The 23,713-nt window shown below is 41.0% G+C and overlaps 1 protein-coding gene across 2 annotated transcripts in view; it reads left to right on the forward strand.

Moving 5' to 3' along the window:
* LOC124804885 (synaptic vesicle glycoprotein 2B) overlaps window positions 1–23,713 on the forward strand; it is a 391,228-nt gene that overhangs the window by 348,032 nt on the left and 19,483 nt on the right. For both annotated transcript variants that reach the window (XM_047265251.1, XM_047265253.1), the window contains exons 6-9: window positions 9,161–9,323; window positions 13,440–13,561; window positions 20,408–20,646; window positions 22,836–23,023. In XM_047265251.1, coding sequence (XP_047121207.1) covers window positions 9,161–9,323; window positions 13,440–13,561; window positions 20,408–20,646; window positions 22,836–23,023 — 712 coding nt within the window. The remainder of the gene's footprint in view (window positions 1–9,160; window positions 9,324–13,439; window positions 13,562–20,407; window positions 20,647–22,835; window positions 23,024–23,713) is intronic.

Below are 23,713 nucleotides of genomic sequence, written 5' to 3' on the forward strand. Positions count from 1 at the left end.
TCTGAAGCATACATAACAAGGTGTTGGGTACAGTTTACATATCGACTTTCGTGTGTAGATGTCTCAGGTATTGTGACAGCTTCTTGTCTCTGATGGCATCCTGTGTTAGGACTTCAGTCACATGCCCTTCTTGTGATATGGACACTTGGCAGATCAATTCTGTCTTGAGTTTCTCATAAGAATCTTGTGCAGCAGGTGCTGTAATATGTCTTTGACTTAAGCTGTGTAATGGTGGTCCAGCCAACTGACCACTAGAGTAAATTTGGTGAATAGATAGTTATTCCCACACAGTGGAAACTTGCTTCTACCTGTGCAAACTAGAGTGCTGGATTGTGAGTCCAGATGGTGCCATTCACATGGCAAGTTGCAACACTGATGGACCTTCTGTGCTCACTGAGCCATGCATTTTCACAGCTTGAAAAAAATTCTTTGGTTGCTCTAAATAGTTTGTACTGCTCCTTCTGGCTTTTCTAAGCTGATCACATAGGGGTCACTAGTGTCAGCACAGCTAAGGCAATAACCATCTGAACAAACTGTGTTTGCCTGTTCAAGCAAATAAGCCAAAATAGCACAAGATATATAAACAATCATGTAACATTTATTAATGAATATAGAATGTTTTGTGGCGGCGTTCGTAGCGACAAACAATTCGCTGTAGAAACGGCTTACGAAGTCACCGCCACACTTTTAGTAGCAGGCCGACCGGTCCGCTGGAACAGTGAACAGAAAGAGGAAAACCCAAACACTCTGATTAAATAAAAGTCGGTACTTATCTTTATTAACGAAGATACAGCAACACAGTAGTGAACTCCGTGTCTACAGAAATCTGTCTAGTTCGAGTCGGAGCGGCTAGGTCAGCGTCGGCTGACGACAAACAACAACTCTGCTGCGATGAACACACAACTGACTAGCAAGTACACAATTCGGTGGCGAGTATACAACTGAGCGGCAAATACAGAACTGTCCTAGCGCTTGCGACTCCAGCGCTTAAGAAACCAGAAGCCAGTGGTGGCGCGCGCAGACTTGCGGCGATTTCCTGTCTCGCTGGCGCTGCTTATGCGGACGGCGTCCGGACTTTGATGCTGCCAACCTTTTTGGCAGTGGGCTCGGGTGGCATTACTGGCTAGGATATAACACTCCTCCCCCCCAAATCGCCGCACCGTCGTTGAATAATGACGTGGCGAGCGTCGACAGCGGGGGAGGGGTCTGGCCGCAGGCGTAGCGGACGAGACCGGGGCGGAGACTGTTGTCGGTGGCAGTCCCCGGTCCGCACCCCAGCATTGGCTGCGCGGGGCCTCGGGAAACACCGACTGAAAACCGAGGTCAGGGTGCACGCCTGTGACCACGGGCGCAGCTTCTGGTACTGGACGCGACGGGGCGTCGGGACCCACGAAGAGAGGCAGCGTCTCCTGACGCTGCGTCGACGGCTGCTGAGTGGGCGCCGGACAAGGCGCTGCGGTGTCAGACTCCTTGGGGGTGCCCAAGGAAAGCGGCTGCAGGACAGGCTGCACAGCCACCGCTTGGGAAGGCGGCCCAGCCAAGGGGTCGACGTCCATCAGCTCCGAAGGCGGTGGCGACTGAAGAGGGACCGCAGGCGCCGGAGCGACTACCTGGGGCACTCCCGGATGAAGCTGCATGGGAGGCATCAACGGGACGGGCTGTCGGCGTGGTAGTGGCGACGGCTGCTGCTGCTGCCCTGGGGGCGGCAGCGAAGTCGGAAGGCGCGGCTGGAACCCGCCGCGGACCAAATCTGTGGACAAAGAACGAGCGGCAGAATCCGGGCGGCCAGCGTGGCGCAACTGGTTCTGATGCCTCCTGTGCACCCCAGTAGCACCTTGAACAGTATAAAAACCGCGACCCTGGACACTTATCACGGTACCACGTTCCCAACGACAGCGACCGTGATAAACTCTGAAAAAAACGGCGTCGTTGCACTGAAAACACGTGCGATGCTCAGAAGCGGTGGGTCGATCCGGGGGGTGCAACAACCGTAGTAGGGTGCGATGACGACGGCCGTGGAGAAGCTCTGCAGGCGAACGGCCGGCGCGTGGCGTGGTCCGGTACGACGACAGGAACGTGATGAGGGCCTGCTGACGAGAGTGCGTAGCACGAAGGCGGTCCATATGATCCTTGAATGTGCGTACAAAATGTTCCGCTGCACCATTCGATTGAGGGTGGAACGGTGGAGTAAGAACATGGCGAATGCCATTGGCAGAACAAAAACTTTCAAATTCAGCAGAGGTAAATTGTGGACCATTGTCAGACACTAAAACTTCTGGAAGACCCTCAATACAAAAAATTGAAGTCAACGCCTGTATAGTTTGTGCAGACATTGTAGACTGCATGGGCACAACAAACGGAAAAGTACTAAATGCATCTATCATGATGAGCCAACGAGAATTCCAATATGGACCAGCGAAATCAATATGTACCCGCTGCCAGGGACCGGCAGGGCGTGCCCACTCAAAATAGCATTGAGGCGGAGCAGATTGGTGTTCGGCACACGTCGAACAATCTGTAGACATCTGCGTAATCTGCTTATCAATGCCGATCCATGTACAATGACGGCGGGCAAGCTGCTTGGTGCGGATCACTCCCCAATGACCTTGATGCAACAAGTCGAGGACCTTGGGTTGGAGCACTTGGGGAACCACTACACGAAGCTGGTCATTCTCGGTGCGTAACAGCAAAACTCCGTGCGAAACAGACAACAGATGACGTTGCGGATAATAGCGACGAACCACAGGATGCGATATGTCCTTTGCCTTGGACGGCCAACCACGTTGAACAAAACGTAATAGTAAACTCAGATGAGGATCCGTAGCTGTCTCACGTGCCACCTGACGATAATCAATCGGAAAATCCCGGAGGGATTGATGCTCATCGGCGTCAATCTGATGGCAAGAGTCGTCAGAGGAATCGAAGACATCATCCGCAGCAATCGGCAATCTAGAAAGCGCGTCAGCGTTTGCATGCTTAGCTGTAGTGCAATACAGTATCTCATACTGGTATTGTGATAACAAAAGAGCCTAACGTTGTAGTCTCTGAGCTGTCCGCTGAGGAACTGGTTTAGACGGATGAAACAGTGACATCAGGGGCTTGTGATCTGTTACTAAATAGAATGGTCTACCATAGAGGTAGTGATGGAATTTTGTGACACCGAACACAATATCCAACGCTTCCTTGTCCAATTGGCTATAATTACACTGAGCTTTGTTTAGCAATTTAGATGCGAACGCAATAGGACGTTCGGTGTTACCGACTCGGTGAGACAACACAGCACCGAGGCCGAAAGAAGAGGCATCATAAGCTAACACCAGAGGCTTGTTAGGGTCGTAATGGACCAGACAACGATCATTCAATAAAGCCTCCTTAAGCTGCTGAAAGGCTGATTGGCAATCAGCTGACCACACAAACAGAACATTCTTACGGCGGAGACGATGCAACGGTGCAGCAATCTGTGATGCATTAGGTATAAACCTAATATAATATGTCAATTTGCCAAGAACTGCTTGAATTCATGCAGATTGCGAGGGGCGGGCAAATCACGAATAACTGCTAAATGTGACTGGGAGGGATGAATGCCTTGAGCATTAATAACATGTCCCAGATACTCCATCTCCGTAAGGAAAAATGAACATTTATCGATGTTGCAACGTAGGCCTGCCTGAGACAACACTGTAAACAAACACTCCAAATTACGGAAATGTTCAGCAGGCGTCCGACCGGACACAACAATATCGTCTAAATAGTTGCAACACGATGGCACATTAGCCAGAAGTTGTGACAAAAAACGCTGAAAAACAGCTGGAGCTGACGCACAACCAAAAGGCAAACGCAGAAAACGGAACAACCCCAACGATGTGTTTATGACAAAATACTGTTGTGATTGCTCGTCGAGGGGCAATTGCAAATATGCTTCACGGAGATCAATTTTGGAAAAGAAACGAGCTTCCCCTAACTTATCCATCAGCTCGTCCGGTCTAGGCAAAGGAAAAGAATCAATGATAGTCTGAGGATTAACTGTCGACTTAAAATCAGCACACAAACATAACTTGCCAGACCGTTTCTTTATAATAACTAAGGGAGAAGCCCACTGGCTTGCTGAAATGGGTTGAATAACACCGTTGTTTTGCCAACGACGAAGTTCATCTTCTACAGGTGCCCGGAGGGCGTGAGGCACTGGACGAGCACGAAAAAATCGAGGCTGAGCATTATCTTTTAACGTAATATGAGCGGCAAAGTTCGCAGCACAACCTAGTTCGTCTTTAAATATGTCACTGTATCGTTTACACAAATCGGTTATGCTGTCGTGAGGAACAACAACAGAATTAATTTGCAACACATTGTCTTGGATAGACAGGCCAAACAAGTCAAAACAGTCTAATCCGAAAATGTTTAGACTGTCTGTAGCGCGGAGCACTGTGAATGAAACTGTTTTTGTATTGCCACGGAATGTGGCTGGCACGCTACATACACCTAACACAGGAATTTGTTCTCCACTATAAGCAGCCAAAGAATGTTTTGCCGCTGAAAGTTTAGGGCGGTCGATAGCCGCATACGTAGCACTATTTATGAGAGTCACAGACGCACCAGTGTCTAATTGAAAATTGAAGGTCTTATCCTGGATGCGTAGCTTCACAAATAGTTTATTACACTGTCTCTCGATCGGTGCAGTGGAGGCGGAAGACACAAAATCAGCGCGTTTAGCGCGTGTTCGCTGCTTACGACAACTCGTGGGTTTGGTGGGTGGAGCAACAACTCCCGCTTCACTTGCAGTCTGTACATTACTTTTTACAGCGTTTGAATTACGCTTGGGTCGCATAGCAGAGGGCTGGGTGGGTGGCTTATTGCGAACAAGTTTATTACCCACACGAACCGTGGAAGAGTCTTTAAACGCGACCTTCTGGGCGGGCTGGCTTTGAAGAACATGAATATCCATGGGCTGGGCAGCACTAGAATTGTTCTTGCGTTTACGTAAACAAACAGTCTGGATGTGTCCTTTCCTTTGACAAAAGTGACAAACCGCGTTTTTTAACGGGCAACGTTCACGAGGATGAGCAAGAACACACTTAGGGCAAGACTTAACTCTATCATTTTGCACACGCGGCTGACGAATGTGTTTAACATGACGCGGCCGGCTAGTGTTTACAGTCTGACTCTGCCGGTGGGGCCGCGGGCGTGACATAACTTGCTTAGCACAGGCAATTTGAGAAACACATGGCTGATCTAACTCACACTCAGCATAGTCAAAAGTATCTTGGGCTTCAATGATGTTCATCACAGTCTCTAATGACGGGTCAGGCAACTTTAAGATAGCAGCACGAATACGAGAATCTGCAATGTTTTGAGTAATAGCGTCTCGTAACATGACATCACTGTAGGAAGCTCCACACACACAATTAAATCGGCACTGACGGATGAGGCCCCGTAAATCTGTTAACCACTGTTTATTAGATTGATGTGGCAGTTTCTTTAATCTGAAGAACTTGAATCTGGCTGCTGCCACATGAACTCGCGACTCGAAATACTCAGCAAGCTTGTTAACAACAACGTCATAGTCTAAAGCTTCTCGCTTGGATTCCGGGAAGAACTTACAAAGTAGTCGATAGACTTCCACGCCTGCAGTGGAAATTAAATAAAGCTGCCGCTCAGTACCCGTGATTTTGTAGACTGTCATGTGCGCCTGCAACTGCGCGAAATATTCTCGCCATTCTTCTCTTGATGCATCAAAAGCACGGAAAGGTGGTGCTGCCTGTGCTTGTTCCTTTTGTGTTGGAGGATTAGCCGCTTGTTTGGCGATTGCTTCCACCAGACTTTGTATTTGCTGACTCTGTAACAAGATCAACTGTTGTAATTCGGCAGACATAGTGAACACAAATTAAACCAGCCCCCAAAATTTTATCGCTATAATTAGTATAACCAGAAACAAGTTGAACCAGCCCTGCACACGAGTTCAGAAGTCCTCGTCGCCAGTTTTGTGGCGGCGTTCGTAGTGACAAGCAATTCGCTGTAGAAACGGCTTACGAAGTCACCGCCACACTTTTAGTAGCGGGCCGACCGGTCCGCTGGAACAGTGAACAGAAAGAGGAAAACCCAAACACTCTGATTAAATAAAAGTCGGTACTTATCTTTATTAACGAAGATACAGCAACACAGTAGTGAACTCCGTGTCTACAGAAATCTGTCTAGTTCGAGTCGGAGCGGCTAGGTCAGCGTCGGCTGACAACAAACAACAACTCTGCTGCGATGAACACACAACTGACTAGCAAGTACACAATTCGGTGGCGAGTATACAACTGAGCGGCGAATACAGAACTGTCCTAGCGCTCGCGACTCCAGCGCTTAAGAAACCAGAAGCCAGCGGTGGCGCGCGCAGACTTGCGGCGATTTCCTGTCTCGCTGGCGCTGCTTATGCGGACGGCGTCCGGACTTTGATGCTGCCAACCTTTTTGGCAGTGGGCTCGGGTGGCATTACTGGCTAGGATATAACAGAATGTAGAAGAAAATCTTCTGTAAGACCTTGTGATTAGTTAAACACTAGGATGGTGCTATCAAATCTGTCTCTGTTCATGAGAATATTCTCACACTGTCACTTTAATGAAAAGAGAAAAATCAACCTTTGATGCCAAACAAAAGTGCCTGTTGTAACTGGTGCATGAATTCTTTGACTGCTGTGAAATGTGAATACAGTAGCTGATGATCTTGATTGTTGCAAGACTACTACATCACAGAAAACTTTCTTCTCTTTCTCCATTCTGCTGGCATTAGCAGTCTTCCATAATGCCGTTTACTAAATGGCAGAATTATTTTGTATCTTTGCCAGTTTTGATTTTTTAGCAAGTCACTATTATCATTCCTCTAGCTGCTCATCATTTTCATCTTTCCTTTGTTTATTCTGTAGCTCTCTAGTTTTTTTGCCTGTGCAAAACCAGCAATTTAACTGAGAACACTTGTTTTGGAAACTCTAAGTTGATAATTTTTTACACCAAATCTAATAACTGTAGCTCCTACACCTCCCATTCTTGTTATTAATTCTAAATGCATCTCAACAACTTAATGGAAGCCTGTAGTTCCACTTCTCTTCTACTGAGCTAAGCTAATAATTTTCAGTTAGACTGTTTGTCAGTGTTAGAAATAATTTCCAGTTCATCTCATTTTGTCCTTTATTTTTAGTAATGTGCATCACTGTGTACTTTTTTCCCTCATTATGTTGAACTTCATGTTACTGTTCTTGACTTGTATATTATGTTATGATTGTATGTTTGCATCTGATAGTGCTTTGCACTCCAAAAATCAGTTTATAAATCTTGACTCAGAACCGCAGGACTATGATCAGTTCTGTGTCACTGGTAGATTTCTTGTAATCTACCTTTTTTTTCCCTCCTATTTTCGATTTTAACCACTCATTCATCACTACCAGATTGTGAATCAAATTTGTATTTTCATCTGAATATACTTTGAAATCCAATATTAGGTTTCTTATGTTTCATCTAACCTGATTTAAACGCAATTGATATCTTTCCATGTGTCCCAGCGTTTCCATAGATACATTCTTTTCTTGTGATTCTAGAAGACATTGTATTTGCTTCAATTGGTTGTAACCTATTGCAGAACTCCCTCGTTTTCAGTTAGCATCCCAATCTCCCAAGACTATCTGTGTTTCACTCATTTTCACATATTTATCAGTCCAACATTGTCCTGATATTCTCACAGTTTCATCATCAGGATTTTATATGGACATACTATATAAATATGTGCAGTTGTAGTTGGCATTGCTTCATTTCTGTTTAAATAAGAATGGTTAATCATTGTGTTGCTTGTAATAGCTCTGGTTTTCCCAATGTTAGGTCACAAAAAACATTTATAAACACTTTTGATTACACTGAAACACAAAACAAATTAAACACGGTGCAGGAGTGTGATTAATCCTGTTAATCATCAAGGACTATGAACAAAAAACCGGCATTAGTATTGTGGTGGAAACCACTCGTAGACAAGACTAATTCCTTAGCTGAATGGTATCGCAGGTTGCCAACATAGAAGTTCATAGTGGCAGGCAGATGTCACGGTACCAGTATCCCAATGAGCCCAGTTGGTAATACATATTGCTCAGCTAATAACCAGTGTAGTACAGAGTCATCATCAGTACTTCAGGCAGCTGTGGAGATGATCACATTCACTAACCAACAGAAGTGAGACCGGGCCAGCAGCCCGTTACCCTTGAATTGGCTGGCTGGCAGATCCATGCCACCCACATGCCAGAACTGGTGTGTTGGTGCCCACTCACAGCAGCTGTAGTGCGACGTATTGGTAATATGAGACATCCATCAATATATCTGGCAAGATTACAAAACCCTTGATCACCTTCTGTTCACAACACTGCAAACACATGCATCACAGGTGATGCCAATATCCTTTAATTATCTGACCAGTATGCTCTCCACTCCTTTCATTTCATTTGATTTTGCTTCTCTCTACTAGGTCTAGGCTTAACCCGTATTCAACTTCCTTTCTAAGAAATCCCTATTCAGACTGAAGGAGGACTAGTTTGTAGCATGATAGTGACAAGTACACTACCACTAGTACTCACCAACTCCTAAACCTTTCATCCACTTTGTGTCATATCTCATAACAATATATGAAAAGTAAGAGCATAAAGTTACAAGTTGCTAAAACTGTACTTTTATCTAACAAGAAGAGCTACAAATAATGAATGGATGAATGCCAGCAAGAAATTGAGAATCCAGGGTAACATACAGGATAGTGCTCCCCCCCCCCCCCCCCTCTCTCTCTCTCTCTCTCTCTCTCTCTCTCCTCTCTCTCTCTCTCTCTCTCTCTGCATTTGCATATTGTCTTCACTCACAATGAAAAAAAAATACCCATTCTAAACCTTAAGATATGACAGTCTTTTTTTTGTTTATTCTCTGTTATACCTGTTATAGATACTCCAGTTTCTACCAACTGTGAGTAGACACAACGTTTTGGTCTTATACATCATTTTTCTGGCATAAAAATTTTGAATTTTAATTTGTTTACTAGACATATTACAGTAGGAGTTACAGACAGTGCTAACATAACAATGTCCTAAACATTAAAACAATAAAAACAATTCATGAAAAGGTAGTTGGTGCAGACTTTATACTCAGTTGTTTTTTAGGTATGATGGCTGGCGCTTATGTATGGGGATCAGCAGCTGACTCACTGGGAAGGAAAAAAGTTCTCATTGTCATATCTGTGATGAATGCGCTGTGTATAGTTGCATCAAGCTTCTGCCAAGACTATATATTTTTCATGCTGTTCCGGTTTCTCAATGGTGCTGCGTATGTATTAACATATTACACTTTGTTATACATTACTTACAAATTTGATATACTTATAAAAAATGCCCTAAATCAAACTTTCAGTATCTTTGTATGCTTATTGCCATTTGTTGTATCAGTATATACTATTTCTGGTCAAATTACCATTAAGTATATCATTTGCAACATTAATCTCGTTTTGATTCTGATCGACACCAAAAGTAATCTAAACAAGTTGTTGCAAATGTCGTGTTACCTAGACACCAAGTCACAGTGGAAGGCTCCTTGAGAGTAAAATGCTATGAATTGTCCAGTCCAAAGGAGAGCAACTATTGCTGTCTGTTGTTAGTCCATACTGTAAATCCAAAAGGTGACTAAATCCCATTGACTGCCAGCAGTTGGTGGAAGTAGATGTGCAGAATGCTTTCCAACTTGACCACCTTCCAGTGTGACAATCACTATAACTAGAGTTGTTCAGGAACAATGAATATCTCTCATTAGCTACATTCTTATTTTAATGGTTCAAAACCCATTTTTTATAGTAAACACACACAGATATACCCCTCTTATTTGATAGACTGTTCTTTTAAGCTACATAGCATTGTAACTCATGCAATTAATGAAGACGGATAAATAAACAGTTATAAGGAACATCAACTACTGACTGAACTGCCTATAGGCGTTTCTTATTTGTCAATGTTGTTAATTCAAGAAATCATTTAATACACTTATAAGACAATAGAGATGACTTGTTGAGTTGCAGACATGTACAATGAAAAGACAAAACACATTACAGCTTTCAGCTAAAGTCTTCTTCAGCAAAGAAAACATACATACATTTACACAAGTATGCACACATCATGCATGTATGACTGATATCACCAGAATTTCCGAACAGTCAAAGCTGCCAGTTGTAGCAGTTCTGTGTGCATGAGGTACTCCTGCTTTTGTGTGTGTGTGTGTGTGTGTGTGTGTGTGTTGTGTGTGTGTGTGTGTGTGTATTTCTTTGCTGAAGAAGGCTTTAGCTGAAAGCTATAATGTGTAACAGTCCTTTTATGATGCTTGTCTGCAACTCAATGTGTCATCTTTACAATGAGTAGCAATCTATCCTTTTCATAATAATCAATGTTTGCAACACATTTGAAGCATAGAAACGGTTATGCAAGGCAGTATTGGTACAGAATGCATATCGCCACTGCATGGCACTAGTGTTTTTCTGCCACCACTGTAGAGGGCAGCAATAAACAGAATCCATCAAGTGATTTTTGAAGCAGAATTACAGTGCCTTCAGTGAGAGTGAAACTGGCAGCAGCAATGAAAAGTACAGGTTCTTCTGTTATTCACGACATGTAACATTGAAGATATAGCAGCAGTGGTCTTTGATGATGGTACGTACTGTAGTTGACAGCACTGAATAAAATACTTGCTACAGTTACATTACATTACGATTATATTCAGTTACCATTATCTTTACACAAACCTTCAGTCTTCTAACCAGTGCTCCATAGACTTCAAATACTATCTGAGATATGCCTTGCTTTGAAGTGTGAAATAAATATGCTATGCTCTTAAATGAATCACCAGTTGCTGAAGAACAATGAGTGTCAGAAATCTGTGATTTACTGGAATTACTTTCCTGTCTTTCTTTATAACAAATGGTAGTACCATATTTACCAGAATTTCAGAGTCAGAGGTTGGCATCGTAGTGAAGTTACAGAATTTTGTGCCATCTTTTATATTCAGCTCTTGTAATGGGTTAAGGTTGCCACTTCTTTTACTGTATGTTTTAGTTGACCAGAGATGACTAAGCCTGTGCCCACTCATGCTGCCCTCTTTGTATGTATTCAATATCCCAATGTGGTCCTGTTTGGTATGGATCCCACACACTTGAGCGGTGTTCAAAGATTGGTGACATGAGTATTTTGTTGACTGATTGAATTTTACAGTGTCCTACCAGTAAACCAAAGTCATCCACCTACTTTGTTTGAGTGAGCGTATATGATCATTCCATCTCATGTCCCCACAAATTGTTACACCTGGGTGTTTGTATGAGTTATCTGATTCCAATTGTTACTCGTTAATATTATAGTTGTAGGGTACTATGATTTTCGGTTTTGTGAAGTGCACAATTTTCTGTTTCTGAATGTTGAAAACCAAATTGCCAATCTTTGAACCACTTTAAAATCTTATCAACATCTGATTGAATATTTATGTATCCTTTTCAGATGTTACTTCATTTTAGAAAACTGTGTGATCTACAAATGATGTGAGGTACTATTAATATTGGCTGTCAGGTCATAAATATACAGTATGAACAGCGAGGGTCTCTACACTCAAATCCCTAAGCCATGCCTGATGTTACTTTTATATCTGTCAATGACCCTGCATCCAAGAATAACTGTACCTACCAAGAATTCCTCAATCCAGTGACACATTTTGTGCAATACTACAATTGATTGTACTTTGGTAGTAAGTGTTGGTGTGATAATGAGTCAAATGCTTTAAGAAATTCAAAAATATTGCATCTATCTGACTGCCTTGACCTATGGTTTTCAGGATGTCATTGCAAGGAAACCATGAGTTGGGTTTCTCATGAACGTTGTGTTCACATCCTTGCTGGTTGGTACAAAGGAGACCATTTTACTTAAAATACCTCATTAAGTTTGAGCTCAGAATTGTTCTAATCTTCAACAAATGAGTGGCACTTACATTGGGCAATGCAGTAGTAGATCACGCCTAATACCTTCTTGTAGAAAGGTGTGATCTGTGCTTTCTTCCAACCACAGGGTACAGTTTTCTTTTTGAGGGATCTGAAGTATATTGTTGTTAAAAGAGAGGCTAACTCATCTCCAAATTCTATATAGATTCTGACAGGGGTTCCATCAGGCTCTGGAACCTTACCTCTTTTAGTGATTTAGTTGTTTCTAAATGCCATTGTAACTAATGTCTCTATCATTTATCTTTGCAATGGTCCAAGAATTGAACTGATCAAGTAATCCTGGTTTTTCCTTTGTAAAGGAAATTTGATTGCAAAGTTCAGCATTTCTCCTTTTGATTTTCTATCTCAATTTCAGTACTTGTATCATTCACGAGTGTCTGGACACCATCTTTGGTGCTGCTGACAGCCTTCACATATGAACAGACTTTATTTAGATAATTTAGAAATCAAAGAGAGCATGCACACACGCGCGCGCACACCTACACACACAAAAACACACACACACACACACACACACACACACACACACACACACACACACCTTTCTTGTGACCCTACATTGTGTCAGCTGGACACACTGTGCCAGGATTACATTTCGGCAGGTGCAGTAGAGTGATGTGGGGTTGTGCTGAGTGGGATGGGTAGAGAGACAGAGAGATGGGAGGTGGGAAGAGGAGTTGGGGTGGGCAGCTAGTGGCTTTGAGTTAGGCAGCAGGTTTGCTGGCTAGGAATGTGGGAGGTGTGTTTCCTAACTAGCTGGTCTAAGTAGTTTCAGAGAAAGCATTTAGTATTATTTTGTGGAATATTTCATCATATCTACCACATACAGAGGTGCAATTATCCCAGTCAACAGCTGGACAATCAAAGTCTGTTCAAATGATGCTATTATGATTGGGGAACATACACACTAGCAAGCTAAGGTTTTCTTCAAGATTTTTGATTACATCAGGAGGTCAGTCTGGTAGTCAATACAAGGACGTACCCTCAATACTGAGTCTTGCCCAGACAATCTGGTATCTCTTGTCTACTGCAATGAATACATCAACTCCATTTCTGACTAACCTGACCTATCCTTTCAGCGTACAAGTAGATTAACCCCAAAAGTCTCACTGCTATCGGTTTTGGGTTTTAGCCAGTTTTCTGTGATCAGTATTATATGAGGTCCATTGCTTTTTAGGAGTGTTTCAAACTCTGGGGCTTTGCTGTGAATGCTGCAGTACTTTAATACTAGGATTTTAATAGGGTTCATCTGTGTGTGTGTATGGGGGGGGGGGGGGGGGGAGCAGCGATCTTACACTAATTACTTCAGCTTCTTGTAAAGCTATCATTTTATATAAACATCAGTGACATGTGCTACAGACCATAGTTTGCTGTTTCCTTGTTATCTCATCATTATTGTGTGATCTGTTTTCTTGCAGACTGGGCGGAAGTGGACCTGTCATTTGGTCTTACTTTGCAGAATTTCAGCCCAAGGCTAAAAGAGGTTCTATGCTTAGCTTCATGGCAGCTTTCTGGACACTGGGAAACTTGTTCGTTGCATGTGAGTATAAAAATGTTGTTGTTTCTGGACACCATATAATTCTAAACAAATCTTTATATTTGAAGATAATCCTTCTGAAAATTTTCTCCAATAGGAAGTCAGTATTGGAAACATATTCTGTGTATTACATTTGAAAGGAGTGAGGCACCAACACACATAGCATATCCTGAAATATTTGTTCATCATTTCATAACATGACAGAAAAATTTTACTGGATCCAACCGAAACTGCAAAGCCTACAAATATACAGTAAACATTAAGAAGAGCATCCTTCTGTAGTTATGAGACATGTTCAGAAAGTAAGTGTACTGTGGCTGTGACAGGCTTTGGTTTTTTATTTTTTTATTGTCTGAGGGTTGGCAGTACTGACTAGAGCAAGCATTGCAGGAACACGGTAGTATGTAAACTCACATTGTAGTCTCCAGTTTTGTGAAAAAAGTCAGTAACAAATCGTGCCAAGTGCAAGCCATGTACTGTAATCTGCTTCTTAACACCTAAAGAAATGTCTTCATGCGTCAAATCAGTTTACAGCAATTGTGTTATGAATAGAAGGAGTGTTGTCAAGTGGTGTAGAGAGTTTAGTGGAGGCAGAACAAAAGTTCACCATGAACGGAGGATTGGAAGACCTTCATTTTGACCGAAGAATTGGTGCAAAAAATCGAGGAAATTGTTCATGAAGGCCACTAGTTGAAAGTGGATGAAATTTCTGCAATATTTCCATGACTCTCCAGAATTCTCTTACGTGAGACACTCACAAAAAACACCAAAATACTGGAAACTGTGCATAAGATAGGTCCCAAAACAGTTGACAGAGCAGCTAAAGAAAAATCAGGTCAGTAGCACTTGCAAGTTTCATGAATGACTTGAATTGGAAAGTGAAGATTTTATGAGTTCTGCTGTGACTTAAGATGAAATGCCTGAGACAAAAAACAGTTACCTCAATGGCATCACACCAATTCCGAGTCTGACGAAAAATACAAAACTACAATTTCAGAAAAAAAATCATGGGCTCATTGTTTTGGAACCAAGAAGGCATAATTTTGGTCAGATTTCTGCCTCAGGGGAAGACCATCAATGCACAACAATATTTTGAGACCCAAAAAATCTCAAAGGAGCATTCAAAACAAAAAGAGATGAATTCTGACTAGAGGAGTGCGCTTATTGCATGACAACGCCAGTTCTCGCATTGGCTTAGCCAACAATATGCTCTTGGTTTAATTAGGTTGATGCCTTCAGATTATCATCTTTTCAACTCCCCAAAGGCATGCTTGAGTGGAATTAAATTTTCAACCAACGAGCAGGTACAGAAAGAGGTTCTGACTTGGAGGTGGAAGCTGGCAAGAGAGCTCTTTGAGGGCATAAGGAAGCTTATGCCACCGCTCACCACATGCATTGAATGGCATGGCAATTCTTTGGAAAAACAGTCAACAAGTTTATCAATAATATTCTGTAATTTTTTCAATACACTTTTTCTAAGGAAATACAAAAATTTAGCACACTTACTTTCTGGACATGCCTTGTAGATAGCATTATGGGTTGGTGCAAGCCCACAGTTGCAGTAGGTGTTATCCATCAACGGTTTTAATCAGCTTGCAGATCTCAGAAAGTTGACAGAAGACTTAAGAGACATTGTGGAAGGACTCTGCTAACAAAGATCAGTCACTGAAAGTGGGCAGGGCTGGCATCTGTCTTGATTAGGACAGGGCTTAGGACGTAGGCAATAACTGGGTCAGGTTTGTTGCTGATAGACACCACTAACATTCGCTCTTTATGGTCATCCTGGTATTACCAGTGGCGTAGCGTGGTTGTAAAGGTTGGGGAGACTCTGCAATTATTATAGGGAGACAAAATAGTACAAGAAACAATAATTTAAACAAATGAAACAAAATGCATCAAATAAAACAACAGCTACTACTACTACTACTACTACTACTACTACTACTACCACTACCACTATCACCGCCACTAATAATAATAATAATAATAATAATAATAACTTGTTCAATAAATGATGACAAATTTATAGAACCCCAGCAGCAAGAGAAGAAGCACTTATATTTTCTTGTACACGAGTGCAATGCGCCTGTCTTTTCTTTCCACCAATAAGTCTATAACTCGGTCTACAAAGATCTGATCACTGGATAGCTCTCCAGGTAGTGTCTTTTCTATGGCTAATGTGCTCAAAAACAACAGCCGGATGTTGGACATTGAATTCCTTAAATAATTCTTCACTGGAAGTGCATTTCAACTTCTCACGGTGTAATGAATAATTCTTCACTCGTTTAAGAGCACTCATGCTTTGTTCACTGCTTGCTGCAGTTGCGGGTAGGGTCAAAACCAAACGCAGGAACTTCAAAGTTTCTTCATAAATGGAGTCTAAATCATTGTTGACAATGTACTTTAAGAGGATTCTTGGAGATAAGTATTTTTTCTCATCAGTGTTTATGTTACACAGTTCATTTTCAAGTTGTTATTGTTTGAAAGAAGAATACTGTTCCAATAATTGAAGCAGTTTCAACTTTGGGAATTCTTTTTGATAGTTCAGGAAACACTTTTCGCTCAAAAGTTCAACAAACTGAATTTGGGGCAACCTTCGTTCCATCTGAACAATTTGCAAATCCAGTGACTCATAAGTTAGTGCCCTGAGAGATGTCTTTTGACTGTCATAGAATGATAAGTTGCCATTCAAACACAAGCTGCATTTAATGCATTCATCAACTAATGTTTCCAATCTTAATTGTCGTAAGTTTCTCAAAACAGTTCTTATTTCATCATGGCGAACAGTTATATTGACAGATTTTGACTGAAGAACATTAAAGAGATGATCAACATAAACCAAACACCCTCGGTAGAAGCAAAGCAAATAGACAAACGTAGGATCATCCATCCGTCGTTTCATTCCCACAGCACACCTCAAAGATTCTGGGTCCCACTGAGAGTCTGTATCATCAAATATACAATTAAAACCATTATATAGCCCTGAGAAATGACTAGATGTTCTTGAAACTGCCCTGGAATGAAAGTTCCAGTGAGTGTTGCTCGCGTCTGCCAGTTTAAATCCTTTCTCAGTTAGCAATACATTTCTTTTTGATGATTTGCTGAAAAACGAATGGAATGCAGTAAGATCACTTACAAACATGCATACTTGTCGCATGATTTTGGAGGCATGTAACAGTACCAAATTCAGTTGGTGTGCGTAACAATGAACAAACAGCTCATAGAGACAGAACTGCTTCACAAATTGTTGTAGTCCTCTTTCTCTGCCCGCCATTACTGAAGCGCCATCATATGTTTGACTAACCCTTTTTCCTACCACATTCCATTCTTTCAATACTGCATGAATAATGTTTGAAAAACCTTCAACAGTTTTATCTCCAGAAACATCATAAAATCCAGTGAATCTTTCCTCAATTTTGTCTGCAATACAGTACCTGAATATTATACTCATTTGACTCTTGCATGACACGTCTAAAGTTTCATCAGCCTGAATCGAAATGAAATTGCAGTGCTGAATTTCAGATTTTTATTTCTCATTAACTGCCAAAGTTATCATTTCTATTACATCATTCAGTATATCTGGAGAAGTTCCTTTAAAGGTTGAAGATGATGACAGATGGTCTTGGATTAACTGCTCTCCTTGAGCTAGTAAATCCAACAATTCCAGATAGTTACCTTTGTTACTTGAGGATTCGTCTTCTCGATGGCCGCAAAAGGCTAGTTCTTGTTTACAAAGAAATACAATTGCCTAAATAAGACGACCAATACTCTCTTGATGGATGCAACTTATTTGTTGTATTTTATTGCTGTCAGACGAGCGGCTTCAGAAAGGGCGTGCTCAATTCTACTTTTGCCCAATAACTGAAATGGTTCTTTCTTCTGCAGGTGACATTTTGATATCTGATGTTTTTGTGCTTTCCTGTCAAAGATCTTTATTGTACAAATGCCCTCATTGCATCATTCCTTTTCACCACCAAACAGAGGATGTATATAACAATATAATCTGTTATTAACTGCATTCACAGTCAGCCAAGCATACCTTTCATACCAGGCTGTCTGAAAAGTGCATTTTTGTTTGGCTTCACTTAAAACTACACTGAGTGTAGGAGTAGGTCGTTTGTCCTTCAATTTGCACTTTTTTTGCACGTTAATGTAGAAAAAGGCGTTTTAAATAAAAATTCTATAAGGTGTTCAGTTGCTAGCTCGCTCATCTTGGTGACACAATGAAAATATGCACTAAAATCACACAAGAATGACTATGAACACAAACCGTACAACTGTTCACTTCCGTGTTAAAAGCCAGCATAGAAGCGGCAGAGGCTAGTCTCGATACCTGCTAGCAAGTGCAGCCCACCGGCCTTCATGGAAGGGGAAGTGGAAGGGAGCCGAGAATGCCACTAGAGCGCGCAGGCGCACACAGCCAGGTAAGGGAAGGGAGGCGGAGACTGAGAGCAGTCGAGTCTCAAGCAAGCAGATACACCAACACTCAGGGTGCGGCGGCGCGCGCTACAAAACTGATGTCTTCGCCCATTTAGTGCTCTTAGTAGAAAGTTGTTTATATTTTTGTTATGAATTACTACTGCATATTTTTTAAGCACGAATACAGGGGAGACTAAGTCTCAAAGTCTCTCCTCACGCTATGCCACTGGGTATTACCACCAGCCACATCTTCACAGTGCTGTACAGAAAGCTAATACAGGACCTGAAAGTGTGTTGACTGCTAAGGTTTGCCTTTTTAATGGTGCCAGTACAGAGTATCCAAAGACTGGGAAAGAGTACTATGATAATCTTATAAGTGATAGTGAAGTGGGTAGATCTGGACTCTCCCTCAACCCAGTTACAGAGATAATGTGTAAGAGAGCAGGATCTTTTTTCAGGATGAAATCAGTTAAGAGGCATCACTGCTTGAGGAAGATTGTCTTACTGGTAGAAATTAATTCAGTAAATAGGAAATGCAGATCAGAAGGCTTGCTGAGTTTGTTTTATCAAAATATGAGTGGAATTGTAGATGAGCTAGATGGATAGCTGGTAGATCTTGACTCTTGACATAATTTATGTCTTAGAACATTATTTATATTGAGAAGGAATATTATATCTTCCTTGAAGGACAATAACAGGTGCAAATGTGTAACTCTTTTGTATCAGTTGTGAATAAATAGTTGCCACTATGTAAGTTCCAACCCTCATTTATTGTTTCCTTCAGAAGTGTTGACATGCCAGAACATTATACAGAAAAACAATAAGGACTTTCCATTATGCAGAACATATATTCTGAGGCTGTGCAGGAGTATGTGAATTATCAAGAGAAATTCTTTTAACTGTAATCCTTTCTGGATGGGGTATGTGAATTATCAAGGGAAATGCTTTTAACTGTAATACTTTCTGGATATTCTAGTTCAAAATTGTCTCCAGGCTTTGACACTACTCTATGCATAGTCCTTTATAAAGAAATCATGTTAATTTTGAGTCAGAATTTCCCTATTAACTTTTTTTTATTCTCTGGGAGAAAGAGTCTTACTGGATCACACAGTAAGTAAAATTACTGGTGGCCTCTCAGATATTAACATCAAAAGAATCAAGACAGTCATATGCCAGTTAGAAATGAAAGATTTAGATATGTGGATCCACTTTCAATGCAGTCATTTAAAGCCAGTCTGAAAGCCCACACTTGTAAAGAAGTCTACAATACACACTACTTGAAAAAAAATCTAAAGTGTTGTGCTACTTGGATTCTTTTTTTATTAAATGTACCTGCATAACTTAAGAACATGTGTATTTTAAACCTACAGTGTATGATTGCAAGAATGTAAGAACTATATTATAATGTTATACGTTAAGCTCATACCTGTTTTGTCACATGCTGGAGGCAAATAACTAAATACATAAAACAGTGGTAACTCCAGGTAGGAATGTCAGCAATATTAGGATGGATTGCTACTCACCATAAAGATGACCTATTGAGTAACAGACGGGCACAACAAAAATAATGTTACACATTATGGCTTTCAGCCAAAGCCTTCTTCAGCAAAGAAAACACATGCTCATTCATGCAAGCAAGTGCACCTCATGCACACATGACCACTACCACCAGCAGCTCTTTGCTGAAGAAGGCTTTCGCCAAAAGCTATAACGTGTAACATTATTTTTGTTTTGCTTGTCTGCAACTCAATGGGTCATCTTTATGGTGAGTAGCAATCTCTTTTCCTGACAGTGTTAATAAATAAGTAAATATATTTAAATTCAGCAAACAAAACTAGAAGACAAACAGGCAATCAGTCTAAATAATTAATAGCATTAGAATAACAACTACTGGCAAATGAGATCTGGATTGTAACACAAAGCATAGTACCAGCCAAGTTACAGAATTTCACTACGGGCAAGACTGCAAAGTAGTGAAGAATTAACAGACAAATCTAGTGCATTGCACCAAATGAATAGGAAGCTTCCAGAATAAAATTAAAACTAAAGAGTTAGTCCTGAAAGAAGTATCAGGGCAGAAGGTGGGTACTCAATGTATTACATAATTTCTGTTAGTGATCTGCTGTAGTTATTCAAAAGATTTAATAACTACTTCCTGTCAATAGCTGGCAAGTTAAACTGAAATATCATTGGTACTAGAAGTATGCAGAACTTTAAAAGCTGCTGTTAAGAGACGGCTATATCACATGCAGCTACAACAAATGAATAAGGAGCAAGATTATTCAAGCAATTAAATATCTTAAGACAAAAAAGTGAATATGTTCATTATGTTGTTGATGTAATTTCTATTGAGTTGTAGTATTTATCAGCAATACGTAAGAAGTGTAACCAACTTCCAATTTTATAAACAACACCTTATTTTCGTTACAGGTCTCGCCTGGCTCATTATACCATCCGGAATAGGTTATTACTCAACCTCATTTACATACAACTCGTGGCGCATCTTTCTCCTCATGTGTGCACTACCAAGTTTCATTGTTGCTGTATTGCTTGTCTTTCTGCCAGAGAGCCCCAAGTTTCTCATAATGAGAGGCAAGAAAGATAAAGCACTCAACATTTTCCAGCGCATCTACCAGATCAACACAGGGAAACCAGCTGATACTTACCAGGTGGGAATTTTTTTTTTAAGGCCAAAATTGTCAATGTCAAAAATTTTTCAGCAGCACAGCTTGTGTTACTCTTTGATTATGGTATTGAACTGTGTAGAATTGTACCCATGCACAGAAATAACCCACCCTTGAAACAATATACCAATACAACTGGGGGCTGGGCCAATTCACACATAGGTTGCACTTATATTAAATATTTATTTTCCAAGAACATCACAGTACCTTAAATTGTTTTTTTTTTTCGCACTAACAGTGTATAAAGAATTCTTTACTAAAGCCAAACTTATTTTGGATACAATATCCTTAAAAACACTACAGCTTGGCCAACCAACACCAATTATCATTTTCAACCTTTTAAGAAAAATTCAAGCAATTTTATTAAAAGGTAGAATTACTAAGATTCCAAAATATTTTAAAACAAGGACGGATCTTAACATGCCTCTGCAATTCAAATTTGAGGTCAAAATTAACCGATTTGGACAGATTCACAGCATTTCTCATAACATAGCTCAACTTAGTCCATCACTTAACAAGACAAGACAGATTAAAGTTAGATGGAATATTATAATTCACTGCTGCTGAACACAATGTTTGCCACATTTCTTAAACCACTGCTACAATCCATACTGTCCACTCTTGTACCCTCCCACATAAAACTCGTCACAGTGGCAAACAGCTTTGAGCCCCACCATCCATTGGCGTCAATTAGTGGCTTCCAAAACAGCTGTCTCTCCTACATAAGCTCTCCCCTGTGTGCCACTGCTAAGACCCACTCAACTCATTGCTCCTAGCCTGTGCTCGCAGCACCAAAATACAGACCCAGCATACTGACCATTCCAGTAGTAGGTGCATGGTATGGACTTCCTACAGACAGTTGGCCAAGTACCAGACTCAGAATGCATAAAATGTATTTGCAGTTACGAATATGGAAAACCATTAGCTGTGTAATGGAATGACAACACTGAAAATGTGTGCCGGGCTGGGACTCGAACCCAGATTTCCCACTTGTCACAAGCAATCGTCTTACCATTAGGTTGTCCAAGTACGACTCATGGCCAGACCAAAACTTCCATATGTTATCAACCATGTGTCTACAACTTTCACTCTTACATTCATTAAGTATAATCCTGTACAGGAGAGACATTTTAATTGAAAGTCACTTGCATGGTGTTGGTAGTTAAATTTGATATTGCAGTGCCTGTTCTCGTGTCCGAAGCAACATTGCTGTGTACTTCTGAACAACACAGGCACAGCTATGTTGTAGATTCGAAATATGTGAGAACTGACACAAGAGTAAGAATTTCTATAGTAAGCTGAATCCATGGGTGATACAAGGATAGATTAATTTTTTACAAATAGTAACAGTCAAGAAATTAGTGCCTAAATAACTGATATTGGTGAAGTTACTATAGAAGGTATCTCAATGAATATTGAATTCGAGAAACTGGACAGAAAAGTGCCCTTTAACTTCTATATATAATAATTACTGCTCTCGGAAACCACAACTAGATGAAATTAATCAGGATAAAATATAATTATTTGTATAAGATGATTGATCACTACTTGCCAAATAGTTGAAGTGTTGAATAGCAGATGGTCATATCAAGAGGAATGATTACTGCCTAAACTTTTGAACAACTCTATCTTTGTACTAAAGCTCTGCCAGTAATTGTTTTACTCCATGCCTGTGTACTGTGTAACACCTTGTCCATCTGATGGACAGTGATCCATCCTCCTATAGTTACCAGACCAGAACAGTAGTAGTCCACAGCAGCAGCATAGTGACTTAACATAAGAAAGGGAATAAGGGAAAGTGCCACTGCCGATAGGGTTAATACAGACCTGCTACAGAAATTCCCCGTCTTCTCACTTCTCAGCTTCCTTCTTGTGCACAAAAATTTCATTATTCAGTTTTTGTGACATCATACCAACTTTTGTTTTCCTCTATTTGTCCCATATATCTCACTGTATCTTCTTGCCTCCCTGCCCCCTCTTTCTTCACACACACACACACACACACACACACACACACACACACATGCACGCACACACGCGCGCGCGCACATTCTAACTTTTACAGTCTTCAAAGCTCTCTCTCTCTCTCTCTCTCTCTCTCTCTCTCTCTCTCTCTCTCTCTAGGCATATAACAGTGTTTTAGATTATAAATCATTATATGAATGCTTTTACAGGTTAAAGAACTAATTGTTGACCTTCCTAAATACGATCCAGAGAAGAGAAAGGAGAAAAAACTACTGGCATGTTGGAAAGTTAGAGAGATGCTTAGTGATATCATGAGCAACAGCAAACATTTGTTCATGCCACCTATATTAAAATTTACTCTCATTTCAATAACAATAAACTTCACATTCCATATAGGGTGAGTAAGATATGTTAAAAACTATTACTTATATACGTTTATAGTACTAAGTACATACAGATACTTAGTAGTTCACTAATAGTTGTACAAAATAAATATCATAAAGTGAAACCACAGTAGAACTGACATTCAGATATTGACTTCAAGTTCCAGTTCTTGTTAATTTTGATGAATCAGAGTAGTTCAATTTTAACTTTAATTATTGGTGTGGGCTACTATAAAATTGAAAGTCAAACACCTAGAGGTTCATCTGCATCCTGAAAAACAGAGATCATCATTGGTGGTTGTTAAAAATGCTACACAGGAGACAGGAATTGGGAAATTGAAAAAGGAATATGCAGAAAGTAACAATATTATGAAAATGAAAGTTGCTGCTCACCATATAGCGGAGATGCTGAGTCACAATAGGCACAACAAAAAGACCGTCACAAAAAGGCCCATAAGGCCTTCATCAAAAATAGCTCATGGACACACACACACACACACACACACACACACACACACACACACACACACGACTGCAGTCTCAGGCAACTGTAGCCACACTGTGAGCAGCAGCACCAATGCATGATGGGAGTGGCAACTGGGTGAGCTTAAGGAGGATGCTGGGGTGAGAAGGGGGAGAGATAGTAGGGTAGTGGTGGCGGACAGTGCAGTGCTGCTGGGGAGCATGCAGGGACGAGGTGGAGA

Source organism: Schistocerca piceifrons, chromosome 7 (genome assembly GCF_021461385.2).
Source record: "Schistocerca piceifrons isolate TAMUIC-IGC-003096 chromosome 7, iqSchPice1.1, whole genome shotgun sequence".
In the NCBI taxonomy this organism is placed as follows: domain Eukaryota; kingdom Metazoa; phylum Arthropoda; class Insecta; order Orthoptera; family Acrididae; genus Schistocerca; species Schistocerca piceifrons.